Source organism: Pleurodeles waltl, chromosome 3_1 (assembly GCF_031143425.1).
Source record: "Pleurodeles waltl isolate 20211129_DDA chromosome 3_1, aPleWal1.hap1.20221129, whole genome shotgun sequence".
In the NCBI taxonomy this organism is placed as follows: Eukaryota; Metazoa; Chordata; class Amphibia; order Caudata; family Salamandridae; genus Pleurodeles; species Pleurodeles waltl.
Window position 1 is genome coordinate 701,109,809 of NC_090440.1, and position 15,830 is coordinate 701,125,638.

The 15,830-nt window shown below is 43.3% G+C and overlaps 1 protein-coding gene across 2 annotated transcripts in view; it reads left to right on the forward strand.

Moving 5' to 3' along the window:
• Nucleotides 1-4,414: 4,414 nt before the first annotated feature.
• HDAC1 (histone deacetylase 1) overlaps nucleotides 4,415-15,830 on the forward strand; it is a 160,622-nt gene continuing 149,206 nt past the window's right edge. For both annotated transcript variants that reach the window (XM_069223369.1, XM_069223370.1), the window contains exon 1: nucleotides 4,415-4,551. In XM_069223369.1, coding sequence (XP_069079470.1) covers nucleotides 4,503-4,551 — 49 coding nt within the window. In that variant the 5' untranslated portion in view covers nucleotides 4,415-4,502. The remainder of the gene's footprint in view (nucleotides 4,552-15,830) is intronic.

Sequence of the window (15,830 nt, forward strand, 5' to 3'; positions counted from 1 at the left end):
ACTTCCTGACCTACAGGGAACTTCTTCTTTTCTTTCTTTACAGTGAATTGGGTTTTTGCTGTGTGGAAGTTTTGACTAGTTGTTGTTCCTTTACATCTTCTGTGGTGATAACAGCCAGGACTCCCAGTGCAGTGGTCACTGTGATCTCATTACTGCCCGGTGTGCTCATGTCGGTTATGTGCCTTGAGCAGTGCTTAATTTGTAAACAAAAAGGTGCCGGTGCCCAAAGCCATCCTCTTAAACACCCGGTTGCTGCATTTAAGTGTGCGAGCACGAAATACTGAGAGAGCATAATCCTGAAGTCATCTTGGGCCTCCTCAATCTATTTAGAGCTACTCACTGCCCCTTCAGCTCACTCTTGCAGCTTTTTGCTTTCTTCCATTGTGACGCTTTTTCGTTTTTCTCTTCCTCAGTCTTTCCCATATGGGTCTTTTTGTTGCAGCAAATGCTTAAGGCAGAATAATAAGCCCCAGCCCTCAAAAATAAGCGCTAGTGCTCAGCACCGGAAACAATAAGCACAAATTAAGCACTGGCCTTGAGGCATTCTTTGCAACAAATCTGCAGACGCCATTCATCTTCCCAAGGAAGTAGCCAGAAAATGAAAATACCCCCCACTTTTAACCAGAAATCTGATGGTACGAAGCAAACGAAGAAAGTGAGCCAAAAACTCCATAAAACAGTTCCTTTCCATCAACCCACTGAAATCCACCATTTCAACTTTACATTCTTTCCTTCATCATTCAATATTTCATAATTTCGTCCATCCATTAGCTTTTCCATCTGTCCATCCGTACACACACTCATCATCTAAACATGCATCCATCGATACATTCTTCCACCCAAACACCCCTCATTTGACTTACCTATCCATCAATAGTCTTTCATCCATCAATTGATCGTTTTGTCCATCCATTTATCCATCATCCATCCTCTCTGATTTCCATTTACTTTGCCATTCATCCATCCTCTCAGATTCCCATTAAATGCGCCATCCATCCTTTCAGATTCCCATTTACTCTACCATCCTTTTACCCACCCATCCTTTCATCCTTGCATATTTTTATTTACTCTGCTATCCTTTCACCCACTGATCCATCCCTCCATCCTCATAGATTTCCATTTACTATGCCAACCTTTCAACCACCCAGCCACCCACCCATCCATTTACCCATCCTCTCTGATTTCCATGTACCCTGCCATCCTTTCACCCACCCATCTATCCACTCAGATTTCCATTTATTCTGCCATTGTTTCATCTACGCATTCTCTCATCCACTCAGCCATCCATCCTCTCATTCACTCATCCCCCCATTTATTTCACAAACTCATGCATCCATTATTTCACTCACCAATCCACCCTCTCACCCACCCATCCTTTCACCCACTTATTCATCCATCCTTTCATCCACCAACTCACACTTCCTTACCTTCACCCACTCATGCATCCATTCTTCCACCCTTTTTTTCCTTTTAGTGTTAATTATAGGTGTTTATCTGCCAAGTTGCAGATAAGGGAGGCCAAATAACGGGGTGTTCACAACGCCCCTGCACCTACCACCATCGAACCTGGGCCTGTGTTCTGTCAACTTGGTCTTAGACTAGTAAAACTGACTCAGTCTTTAGCCACACATTTTGTTAATAGGCACAACTTACCGAAGGTTATTTACCTGAATTCTTCAGGGCCCAACCTGTAGTAGCATGTAATCTGTTCAGGCAAACCAAAAATGTATATCTTCAGCATGTATAACATGTGCAAAAAAGATTCAGCCTTTTTCAGAACATGATCCTGTTAGGTTAAAGTATTGGCTCCATCATTTAATGCTATATTTTCTATGCCTACATCGTTATGGTTGTAAAATGTCGACTTAAATCATGAATAAGACTGCATGTAGCATAGACCCTCCTACGTCATTTACACTGCCAGGTTTTGTTTAACATATGCACTGCTTCCTTTGGAAACTTGCCTTCTCTGACCAAAATGTTTGACCCTGTGCAAGTTACTTTCTTTCATTCAGTCTCAGTTCCCTCATTTGATTAATTTGAGAGGACTTACAGGCAATAAACACCAGCTTGGTTTTTAATAAGATGAACATTTTACAGTCTTCACTAGGGGTGGGTGGAAATTGCAGAGTTTTACTCCGCCAAATTCTGCAGAGTTACAGAAGAACTCGGCAAGATTCTGCAGAATTCCGCCAATGGGAGAAAAATATGCTGCCAGTGCTGTAATTTAGCGGTGTAGCACGAGCAGTGTTGAAAATCAGCAAGAACGCCACCATGCATTGAGCAAGACCACATGGCTATTCGAGTTGATTTTGCTGCTGCTCGAGTAAAAAATGTCTGACCATTTGCACCTACCAGCATTATAAAATGGCAGCACAAGGGCTCTGTGGCAACTGGAAATCGAACCAGGGACCGGCAAAACATGCTCGCACACGCGCATTGTGGATCATCGTATTTTTCCTTGGGGACGCAAATGGCAGAATAATTCCACCACACACCGATCGTTGGAATTTGGCAGGAACTCTGCATTACAAGAGTAATGCAGAGTTTCTCAAATTCCTCTAATTTCCTGAGCATGGTTATAATTCCGCCCGGACCTAGTATTCACAAAAAATAAGTGTAAAAATGATTTCAATTATTGAGCTGGTATGTGTCCCCCCTGTCCAGTAGATGGAACCAAAAGATTGCAGGTTTGATCGTTGGTAAGGTTGTCTAAGCCAACTATTATTCAGTTGACAAACAGTTAAGACTTACTGAATCGTTACACCCTGGTTTATCCACTACACAGCCAGTGTTGTAGCACAAAATGGCAGGGCCCCATGCAGAATGTGATGAGGGACCCCTAAGTCTCCTATATCTTAGAGATATTCACTGATCTTAGGGGGCCCCCTTGAAGGCTTGAGCACACTTAGAGGGTTGGAGGACTTCCCAGTTCTGCATGGGCTGCAGGGACCTGCATTTCACCCTTGTACCCAGCTTTATTTATTTGACTGGAGTCTCCTTTGGCAGGTTTATGTAATTGTATATGTTTTAATAAACTCACCTTATTACAATTATGACCATAATTCAGGCCAATTTATCATCTTTATTACACTATGACTGTTTAAACACTCTTGATATGTTTAGGTGACCCTTCTAGTTTATTTCTCCCCTGTGGCTGTCTTGTGTCTTTTTTGGGGGAATTGTGTTAGCCAGTCAGCGACTCTGATGGTGGGGTGGTGAAAGTGGTATTCTATTGGAGTTAGCATCGCAGATTTAAATTGGGATGCTAAATGGCAACATTTTCATTTGTTGCTGCAGATAGAGAAAGAAGGTAAATTGGAGTGCTCTAGTTATATGCAGGGCCACTATGATTATATGGGAGGAAAAGACAAATTATGAGGCCGGGTTGACCAATTTATGTGGCAATAAAAGTCCAGTTATGAATTTACAATACCAATAGCTCTAACTCAAGAAAATGTGAGATCTATTGTGTTGCAAATGCTTGTTGATTATCTGTCCCAGGAGATTTTAGTAATTTGAGCACTTATCCCAGATTTTTAGAGGCTCAACTAAACAACTGTATTTGAGGCTTGCTTGAAAGTTGTTTCTGTGTCGTTGCTAGGCATGGCTGTTGTTTCCGAGCCCATTTCTGTGAGGTTTCTATGCGTGTCAAGTTTCTTATATTTATTCTATCGCTGCGTGATGTTTCTGGCCCCGATGCAAGTCTTTCTAATGTGTTTTAAATAGTATTAAACCTGGAAACTGTGGATTTAGTAGCATAGGAAACTTAAACACAGGAATATGGTTTCAATGACAGTAAAACGGGAGGTAAAACCGAAGATTTAAACGTATGCACCTTGAACTTCAAGCAGAGGATGCGACGGGGCACTGGGAGAGGGAAAGAAAATATATCATTGGGGCTGCGACGCAAGGTAAAAGTCGCATTGAACCTAGCCCTATGTTGAAGCCTCCAAGGGTCACAAAAAGCAGCTGATCCCACACTTCCTTCCCTAGGCCTCCTTAAACCTAAACTAATTTGGTACAGTCCACATGGTTCCGCACAATCGTTATCAATATTGTCGCCTTATAAATAAGGCTCAATGAGCACGAGGCGTCCTCTCCCCCACTACCACAATGCACCGGAGCGCCTGATCAATACCAGTAGCCCAGCAGAACGCCCACTCCCAGCTTCCTAGGGGGAGGCGGAGTTGGGAACCCCTTCACCCCTGCCCCCGCCCTTTCATAGGTACAGTCCGAGCAGGAACAGAAAGTGGCTATGGAGGACTAGGTTGGCTCCGCCTTCGGGAGCCGGCTCTGTTCCTGGTGTATGGTGATTGGATAAGCCTGATGCTAGTCAATGGCTCTGCGTGATTTTTGTCCAGTGATTGGTCACATACGTTGTCGGTATGCACGCTTTCGTTGCCGCCTTGCACTGGGATTGGTAGATTAGCCATGCCCCTCCCTAGGCGGTGGTAGTGTGGGTGCGCGTCGCGCGGTGCGGGTCCCTGAGAAAGCAGAAGATGGCGCTGAGTCTGGGGACAAAGAAGAAAGTCTGTTACTACTATGACGGTAAACGATGGAGGAGGGAACATGGAGTGGGTTGTAAAAAGGGGAAGCCTTAGGTCTGTGGGAGTTTGTAAAAGGGGACCAACTGGGAAATGTGATTTGCCCCTATGACCCCTTAAACGCCCCATGACCCTTGGACTCTATAACCCCCCCCTCCAATCTTCGCTGTACACCTCTTAGAGCATTTACAACTACATAGTCCTAATTCCCGGTGCACCGTAACTTCACCTGCATCCCCTAAATGACTTATGCTTCAATACCTTAACTTCCGTGCATCCCAGCATCCCTTGCACTCCTTAATCCTGAGCACGTGAGCACTGCCTTGATCTTCCGTTGACCCCCTTAACTTGCACTGCACTACCTTGAACTCCCCTACTACTTTTGCCCCTCCCATCTTTACCCCTTTTGCTCCCCCCCTTCACCACTTATTTGTCCTTTACCCCCTGGGTGCTCCTTCCATCTCATTGCCCTTTCCACCCCCGCTGCTCTGCCTCTGACTACTTCTTGCCCCCTTATCTCTGTGTGCCCCCTGGCTGCCCATTATCCCCATGTGCCCCCTAGCCGCACGAAACTCCCCTGGACTCCCTGACCACCTCTTGCCCCCATGCACCCCTGACCACCCCGTGCCTGCTTTCACTGCTAACCCCTCTTTACCGTGTGTACCCCTGAACACCCTATATCCCAGTGCACCCCTGACCCCCCGCGTGCCCCTTACCCTGTGCACACCTGACTGCCCCTTACGCCATGTGCCCCCGACGACCCCCCCCGGCCCGTGCAGAACTGATTTATCCGCTCCACCCTTAAAGCCCTTTTCCCCATGCTCTCTGACTGCCCCATTTGCCCCTGACTGCAGCTTTCCCCGTGCACGACCAACTGCCAAACTTCACACTAGCTATCCAGGGTATCTTGGGTGCCACCCTTTCGTAGAACTTAAATCCATTCTCTTTTTTCCATTCCGTCTGTGAAGTCAGTCATTCTCTGAATGTCTGGGCAAATAGGCTTGCAATAGTTATAACTAAAAATGTATACGCTTTAAACGACTGATATATAGCATAAAAAGGATGTCACTAGGATGTCCTTGTGGAGTATATAAAAAAGGTCAATTAAAGAAGGAAGGCTGCTAGGCCACTGGAATTGTTTTTTCTTCTGACTGTCTGAAACGGGACAATCTCCTCCTAGTCCTGGGGTGTGTTTTTTTTTTTTCCTGGAGTTTGCCAGTGTCAGATCACTTCAGAGCACCGGAATACTCTTAATAAGATGTCCAAGTGCTTGCTTCAAGGGGACCTCACATAGCTGCGCCCCAGGAAGGAACCAGACACAATGTGTGGGGTTTTTAATTAGCCAAAGAAACAATCCACACAGCGTCCAGTACCTTGCTGCGGTACAGATACACACATCTGAGCCAGGGATCATCTGCCCCCAAGAAAAACCCACCAATCCGAGACATATTAAAGCAGTGGTAAATTGTAGTGTGACCTTGCTTAAAGCCTTCTTGTTCCATGCACACAAGATTGTTAGCCTCAATCCAATCCTTTAAGGACAATCAAATTGCATTTAAATATAATTTAGCTCCGACATCAAGCAAGCTTGAAAAACAAAAATTGCTGGGAACACCCTTCTCCTTTGCTATGGGTTGGATTTAATTATTTTACCCTTCCAAATGGTCGGAAAAATATCCGTCTTTGTTATAAAAACAAAGACTAGAAAAAGCGAGCCCACTGCTTAGGGCTGGATATTATAATAATAATTGCTGGAAGAATATCAGGGCCAGCTGCCTTCGTTAACTTGAGAAGATATCAGTTTGAAGGACTGTACAGAGAATAATTCCTCCCCTAGATAGGCTCACCTTTCTCTCTCTCTCTCTGTTGGTCTTTGGCCATATAGATATTACTAAAATGTGCAACCTAAGCTTGTTCCTGGACCGTTTATTGCACCTTCGCTGGGCTAACTCCCAGAAATTATTCATGTCTTTAGCAAGAGGGCTGCTAACCATCCTGTCCCAGTTTGCTTGGTAATAAGCTTGTTTCTGTATTCTAATCAGCACTGCATACCCCCTCTTTATAATATTATATATTTCTCTTTCCCTAGAATCCTCTGGAAACCACTTCATAGGTCTGGCATTCCTCAACCTCTCTTTAAGACCTCAACATTCCTTGTTGAACCAAGGGTGTATAGATGATCAACGCGCCGTTTCTTTTTTTAGCCTCAGTATTACAATTCCTGACAATAGAAGTCAAGCATTTAACTGCCTCTGCAATAAACTCAGAATACCAATCCAAAACATTAACTACCCGGCTCCCCACCAGGCCCATGGCTTTTGATCACTTGATATTGCATTAGGTACCAGATGTATCTGTCATCAATTCTTGTGGTCAAGTGTTTTGGGAAGGGCACTTCCATCTGGATCACCATTTTCTGGCGTCATTGTACAGGAAAAAAGAGGCGTTTTTAAGCCTCCGTGATCATTGCTCATGATTCTTGCCACTTTAAAACCTTTACAAGCCTCAAAACACCATGCCTGTATATACATGTAATAAATGGGACAGCTCTGGTTACCATGCACAAAAGTTTCTGCTTAAAGGGCCATTTAGGCGCCCAAATCCTAACTCTGAGAGAAACTTAGTTTAAAGTCACACTTTGATTGGGCTCACAAGTGGAGATTAAAGTCCCCCATTAAAATAATGTGTGGGTCCCCTGAAATCTCCCTCAAAGATGCCAAAACCCATATAAACAGTTGCCATAACTCCTTCTGGGTCTCACCTTGGTTTACATAAACATTTGCAATTATCGAAGTGTTAGTTGAGTGACACCCGTCATAAAGGTTCACATAACAAGCCAGAAGCTAATCGTTACTTGTCTGAACGATAACTTGTCTTTTTATACATATCAGTGTCTGTAACCCTCCTTTTAAGCATCCTAGCCCCACTTTCGATGCCTGCTTTGCGAACTGCCTGATACCATTAAAATTTGTATGCTCTCCCACCAGCCATTTCTCCTGAAAACATATTATCATAGTCTCTTCCCCAATTTTTGTAAGGTCTGTTGTCCTAATCAAACCGATTCACATTCCAGGAGAAAGCATCCAGGCCAGGGGCAGGACCCCAGGGGTGTGGAATTTATTAAAATATCTACTTGTCCAGGGGACAGGTTACTTCTCAAATCTACTTGTCCTGTAAACAGATCTACTTGTCCCTTTGGTGCCATGTAGTGTGGCGACAAATTATGGCAGCAATCTCATTATGTAAGAGCTCTGATAATAGCCTCTCTGATTATGCCAGGGCTACTACCATAATAGGGCTTGAATACTTGCAGTTTCAATCCCTACTGTAGCAATTTCCTTATTTTGCCACCTTTCTGCAGATCTGCATACTGGGGCTGGAGGAAGCAGTAAGCAATAGTTCCAGGGCTGGAATGCCTTTGAGTCTGCAAACCTACTAACCTGCATGTTTTAAAGATTTTCACCAGCTTCTCTCTAATATTTTCCCAAAATAAGAAAGGTTGGACATTTACTCCTGACAGTGGCAGAATTAGAACTTCTTCCAGGGTTGGGAAGAAAGTGGCCGGAGGGAAAATGAACTTGCAGATGCTCAATAGATTTTCACATGAGCAAATCTACCCATGCATATTTACCCATGCTAAAATACAGTTCACAAATATTTTATAGGGGTACGACATATACCATGGGTGCACTTTTGTGACTTTCTTTAAGAATTTGGGGCCACATGTTGGTAGGTAGGTTCAGATTTGCGAGTCGCAAATCCGAATGTAGGATGGTGTCCCTGACACCATCTGTGATTCGCAAGGGCTTCGCAAATGCTCACCTAGTGAATAATCATGAGGTGGGTCGCAATTTGCGACCCCCTTGCGAATAGCGGCCCTCACAGGGATGGTGACCTGCTGGAGACAGCAGACCACCATGTCTGTGACTGCTTCCTTAAAGGAAAACGAGATACATTACAAAAACGAAAAATGAAACGTTTTTGTTTCATTTTTTCAGAGCAGGCAGTGGTCCGCAGGACCACTGCCTGCTCTGAAAAAATGTTTACAGTGACATTCACAATGGGGACCCCTTCCCTTTTGCGAAAGTGTTAGCACCCATTTGAAATGGGTGCAAACTGCGATTGGTTTGCGCCCGCGTTCGCGGTCACAAAACAATCCTACATTGCACTGCGAGTCGCAATTAGGAAGGGAACACCCCTTCCTAATTGCGACTCGCAAAACTGGGTTTGTGCATCGCAATGTGCTTTTTGCACTTCGCAAACAGCGAAAGTCGCTGTTTGTGACATGCAAAAAGCTACCTACATGTGGGTCTTGGTCCCTAATTAGGTCTGGTGTTAACAAAGACATTTTGTTTAATAAAAACTTCTATTTCTCTCTCTTTTGGCTGGCTTTACTGTGAGTGATTGCATTCTGCTCTTCCACAAGGAGCATATTGGCACACAAAGTAGTTTTGTTCAGTGTCAGGAACTACAGTGGCAATTAGTGACGTAACGAAACTGGAGGGTGCCCCTTTGCCAAAGAACATGGAGGAGCCCCCTCTCCAGACTCACTCAGGGCAGGTGCTGTGCTAAAGAGGCCCCCTGGAGGGCGGCTGCGGGGCCTTTGTTATGCCACTGGTGGCAACGTGTGCTTTTAGAGTTCAAAAAATTGGGGGTTTTTTTTGGCAGTGTTTGTTACAATGTTGAGGGCCTGGTAGCTCCCACAACAATAAAGTGTTACAAAAGCCATGTCAAAACAAGACACGCATTGATGAAACTAAAAGACTTATAAAAATATGTCAGATCAGGTGGCTTTGTCAGTGTTTGTTTATTTTCATGCTTCCCATATGCGTGTTGAAAATGGTTACACTGATTTTCCATTAGAAATATTTTTGGGAAATACTAGCATGCATCAACACATTTTACTAAATGACACTTCATTTGCATCTAATCAGAGAGCATTCTGGGAGCATTATACTTAGCCTCATAGCCTAAAGTTTTCAAACATGTGTATACACAGCTGGTTTTTTTTTGTACTGAACCAACATCAGTAGTGAAGTGTGACCTTAAAACATTTATTTACAGCACTCACCCTAATAATCAAGGCTTTCAAATAATGAACCATAAATACAAGTTCGAACAGCATTATCTTTTGGAAACACATTACCTCAACTGCAGAGAGTTCCTCTCTCTGTAAACTGGCAGCCAAAGGGTTTGTGCTGCAGAGGGTTGGGCCTACTTGTCCCAAGGACAAAGTAAACATAAAAACTTGTTGCCCTTGACCCCAAACAAGATGTCCCGGGCGTCGGGCGATAGGAATTCCACATCCCTGATGACCTTCCCCATAGTCCACCTGCCCTCAACCCCCCTTCCCCTTCGTATAGAGACTCGTACAAATCTACCACAAAGTGTGATTGGCTCATTTCACCATACCTCTTGTGTGGGCGGCTACTGTTACCTCTAGGCAACCATACTTGTATCACACCAAACAAGGTGGGGGTGAAGAGCCTTCCACTCAATTATAAAATGTAGTTGTTCCAAATTGAGGCCAGTGTGGGTTGCTAATAAAGGCACCTTAAAGTGGGGGACCGCAACCTCCACATCAGGCACTATCCGCAACACAATTTCCTTAGGCTTGCCTCTAGCTTCTAATACCAAATCATCAAATACTGGAGAGATAAAACTAACTTTTGTAACTTCCCTCCCCTTTAAAAATTCCCTGGAAGCCACTTGATCTCTTGTGGTAACCACCTCCAGTGTCTTACAAGATGAAAAATACTTAATCAGGGGGTTCTATTTATTAGCCTTTTTTCCTTTACATAGGGCATCCAGCTACATACTTTGCTCTAGGGTCCCCATAAGGGGCACATAATTGTTCCTGATCAGGATCATACTCAACTTGAATAGCCATTGTGTTGTAGGGAAGTAGTTCCGAACCTGTGGTCTGGGGACCCCTGAGGTATCATGAAGCCTCCCCAGTGGGCCCAGGACTGCTTAAAACATTAACTAATATTAACAGATTTATAAAGTGTATATAAATGAAGTTGCTAAATGTACAATTGAACATTTTAAAATGTACTGTAAATGTCAAGAACTTTAAAGTTGGAGGCTAAAACTTAAATTGGTATCCTCAGATTTGTTGGAGCAGTGCAGGTGCATTAAACAGAATGAAGTATGGATGATGTGTGGCTTCAGTTGAATTTAGAAAAACTCCAGTCTTCCTACTTAAATTACATTTTTTTATTTCTTTGCAAATTCAATAAAATGTTTATCCTTCTATGTGTTTGATGGAAGACTTGTTTCTATATTTTGTGTGTATTGTTTTACAATTCAAATTGACAGTGCTAAGGCCTGGGTCCCCGGCTTCCAATAATGACTCAGTGGGGGTCCTGGGATTCCAGTAATTTAGTGGGGGTCCCTGGGAAAGTGTGGGGCCACAGAAGTCAAAAGGTTGGGAACCACTGGCCTGGGCTTAGAGCTGTCCACTCTGCTGCTAATACGACACCCACAAGCCACTGTCCCATCTCATCTACATTTCTTAATCCCCTAAGTGTAGAATGCACCACGAGGGTCTTTCCACGTGGCCTTGGGACCCAGCTTCATTGGGGCAATGACCTTTTCAACCTCTACCTTATTTTTAGGTCAAGTGCACATGCTCTCTGGCGTGTTGTAAGCTATCTGTGGGCTTTTAACCACACCTACCACACACCCATTACTATCATTCGTTAAAGGATTTTTGAAAGGCAAGCCCATTATCAGTTAAATGCTTTGTTTGTCCCTCCTTGGTGCAGTTTTGTTACCGCCTTTGCCATTGACCCTCTTACATGGATAATTGCACGTTTGACTGCGAGCAAACTTCTTTTTCCTTTTGTGTCTCTCGTTCGTGCTCATGGCGGCGGCCATGGTGCTTTGAAATCAGCTTGCTTATGCCAACTGTTTTACTTTTTATTTTCAATTTATGTGGCAAGAAAAGTCCAGTTAGGAATTTAAAACACTAGTAGCTCTAACTCGAGCAAATGCGAGACCCATTGCATTGTAAATGCTTGTTTCCTTGGTTCCCTTCCCACCTTCACTAATAAGCCATGCAGTGTCTTTCACATCAGTAAGAGAATGTGCAGCTTCGGGGAGGGGTAAGACAATGAGGAGTCTATGTTTGCAGTAAACTAAACTGGATTGCCTTGGTCCCCTCTTGCGATAGTCTGATCTGCACGATCAATATTTGCTGCTGTCACTCTCCTGGGCATACCAGTTCAGGCATTTCTCTTTTCCCCTTGCCCCTCCCTCCCTTTGACATTCCCCATCCCCCCCCCCCCCCCCCCCCCCACCCCAACCTCTGCTTCTTAATACCCATCATCAGAGCACCTTGAAGCTTAGCTGTGATGGGTGGAATAAACAGGGGGGAAGAAGATAGATTGGGTGGATCATTTCAGTATCCGCAACCATATCCTGGTCCTCCCTCTCCTGGATGTCCCGTACCTCAAAACGACAACTTGAGGGGGGTGGCACGGGCCAGCATTTGCGGAATCCTGTGACACTGATTTTAAAGTGTTTCCCCACAGGATCCTTCATTGAAACATCTAACGTCTGCACTGAAAAATGCGTAGTGATATTATCAAGGGTTCAATCCGTTTGCAGAAAACTTGAGTGATTTACTTTTGGGAGCTCTCCAATCCTAAAGAGCCTCTTATAACAACTGCAGACACCTTCACGCCTCCTGCTCCTTTTATGTTCTTTGCGGGAGCCGGGGTTAAGCCCCTCTTTTCTTCTGGGTAGACATTGCTATGTACGCTACACGGTTGGCTAAAAATACCTATAGAATATCCTCACTGTTTTGTAGCAACCAAAAAATAATTTAAAGCAGATATTACATCTACTTCTTAGAGGCACACCATTTACTTCCTCCTCCTCCAGCACGCAGTGACCGACCTGTGAAACTGGCCCCACCAGCTTAAAAGGCCAAAAACAGTGAGGTGTTCCAAACGAGATCCGCTCATTTATAAGGATATATATTTGTATTTTCAGTTAGGCAACTAGACTGTGCCAAACAGACAGCTATGGCTTGAAGCCAGCAACCGAATCACCCCGAGTTACTTCTCTCGGAATCTCACAAACAACTTCACATCACATGCGGAACTCCAGTAATCCTCCACAGTCTTCTCCTGGCCACTTAGATTATTCACCTGAGGCCGCTCCCTAGAACTGGGGCCATACCTAGCGAAACTGTTGCAAGCAGCAAGTCCACAGACTAAGTCTGCTCGAAAAATCAACTGTGCAGACCATCTGGAACTATCCAGGAGCCCACACCCGTCCATGCACAGCAGTCGGGAGGGCTTGAGCATGGCCGCAGAGCACGCAGCAAGCATGTAAGTGTCAGGAGAAGAGGTTTTGATGGAGCCACAAGTCTTCTAGTGCTTTTGCTTCAGAGTTTTATGGAGTGCAGCAGGAGAGGCTTTGGGCTCTGTAAAACGCAGACGCTTTGACTTGATTGCATGATACTATAGGACTTGAAGGAGCTAGTCAGTATGGTGTTAAACAGAGGTCTTTGCAACACCTGGTTTTGAATAATTCTAAAGGTAAAAATTGCACATTAACACGCTCATGTGTTATCCAAGTGGGTTTAGGGGCATTTTCATGTTTCTTTTGGTGCAGTCATAATATAGAGAGTGCACCATGGGCATGTAGAATCAAACTTTGACTCCTTAGTTGTATGTTCTTATTAGTTTCATAAATGCCAAGTGACATGCGCTGGGCGTTATTCATGTTTATTCATCTTAGTCTACATCTTTCAAAAACAAGATGCTTCTCAAAGCTGCAAACTAGGAAGACTAAAGGCCAGCACACATTACTGGGCACTTAGAAGACTGATATGGTAGTTTCATATCAGAAGATCATCTCTAGAATATTGATCTACCATAACATTGTGTGCAAAATCTATAGAGCTTAAGTAAAGATTTACTATTTTTAACTCTACATCTGTGTATCTTCAAGCTGTGGATATCATCAAGGTATAGTAATGTTAAGTTAAGTCAAGTAAACTGTATTGTCCTCACTTAAACTAAGAAGACACAATGCCAAAATAATTCAGCACTCTTAGTCTAAATAATTAATTTATTAAGGCATTTCCTAAATGTCAAATAAGTCATACAAATATATGAGAATATGAATATAACTCAAATGCAGCACAACCTGTGTATATACAAAGTTAAATGCATATATCAAGTGGTCAAGACTTAGAAAGAAATGTGCAACGCATCAACAGAGCATGTGTACATGAACTAAATAAGGAAGATTTAAAATACTTTACCAATTGGGTTGACATCATCCTCTCCATCGTGACTGGGGAACCCTTTACTCGGTCAGGGAGGAGACCCAGTTGGGATCACAAATCAGATCCTGGGCAGCGCGTCTACTCCACAGGCAAGCTCCTACCTGAGTGCCAAGTCTCCCTGTATTTTATACCTTAAAACACCTCAAGAAAAAGGTTACAAAACCCCCGTGCCCTCGGTCATGAAATTAAATGCTGGCTGTACTTCATCTATGTCAAAAACACTCATAGAAGCTGGCCGGGCTCCCTATGTTTGTTCTGAGACAGATTCATGCAGTCCTCTGGTAAAAACTGTTTCAGCCTTGTGAACTCTCATCAAGCCTGCGTCCCACATAATATGTTCCAGCGCTGTCCGTCTCTTCGCTGGTGAGGAGAAAAGCATGTTTTGTAAGGAAATACACCTGCGCTGCACTGCAACTATAGCTAGAAACAAAATGTACTTACTTTAGCAAAATGGAGTCGATGTTCAAATCTAAATATCATCACATAAACCTGCCCTTACCTATATATACTTACTGTGTTATTTGTCTCCTAATTTGGATAGATGACTACCCACCTGGAGGAGTAATCACAACCGTTGTTAGAATGAACCCTCCGAAGCACTCAACCTAAGCTCAACCCCTTGGTAGCTGTGGCACAGCCAGCAGGCTTAACATACAGCAGTGATACTCAAAGTATGGCCCTTGGGCCACATGCAGCACTCCTGACCTTTACATCTGGTCCCCTGCTCAACAGCCTCGCTGGGCTCCCGTTTACTCGACTCTGCTCTAATATTTAAAATATATTGAATTAATTGGCAAGCATGTAGGTAATGGTTAATTGATGTTAAAGGCAGTTGTGTTCTGAATCGCGTAACTTTATGAACATCTTCATTTCTAAAGATATCTTGCAGCAAATGTGTAAATATAAAATGGTAATCTCTTCGCAATTCATTTATAAACAAGAGCTGTGTGTGTGTGTGTATATATATATATCTTAGTTCACTATTAGTTGGCATTCTGGTCAGGGTGAAGGGCAGAGGCAAGATTGTTTCTAAATTCATGTTTGAAAACTATCCCTTAAAAAAAAAAAAAAAAAATATATATATATATATATATATATATACAAAAAAATATAAAATATGAAAAAAAAAAAAATAAAAAAAAAAAATGTATATATATATATAATTTTCTATTTTTATTTTTTTTTAAGGGATAGTTTTCAAACATGAATTTAGAAACAATCTTGCCTCTGCCCTTCACCCTGACCACAATGCCAACTAATAGTGAACTAAGAGACAAGCCAGTTATGATGTGCTCCCCTTGGGTTGTCTGGGTTGCTATTCTACATGAATAACTTTTGTTTATTCAGTCAAACACAAGAGAGAGTTTTATTCAGCATACATCCTGAAGTCGTGTATTTCAAGGACCTCTTGTGATAATGAATAAAAAGTGGAGTTAAGGTAAAATAAAACAATTGCCTAAAATTTGACAATTTGGGCAAGCCGGGATTGAGACCAGGTTTTCTGGTTTCACATTGTGCAATTCGGCCATTAGATGTACATGCTTCACCTACAATCACGCCCACCCACCCACCAAACCACCACTCTGCTGCCTTCAATGTGACCCTCTGGCACACCACAGACCAAACTTTGTGGCCCTTCAGAAAACGTTTGCGAGTACCCATGACTTAGAGCAATGTGTGAAGTATTTAAGCGGTACCAAAAGAGTAATAAAATAAAAAAACTAAACAAGAAAAAATCACATTCTGAATTAAACCCAATAAGGGGAACCAGAGATATTATTTTGAAAAAGTTTTTAAGTAAGAGTAGCATCAAGAAGTACCAGTGGTGGTCATCTGTCACAGTAGATCCAGACCTTGCAGTTTGAGGCTAGCAGCGATGTAGCACAAGTAGGATACACCAGCTATGTTTGTCCAGGACATGGATACTCCCAGTTGGCCCCAGCCCATGCACAACCCAAACAAGGCACTGACAAAGG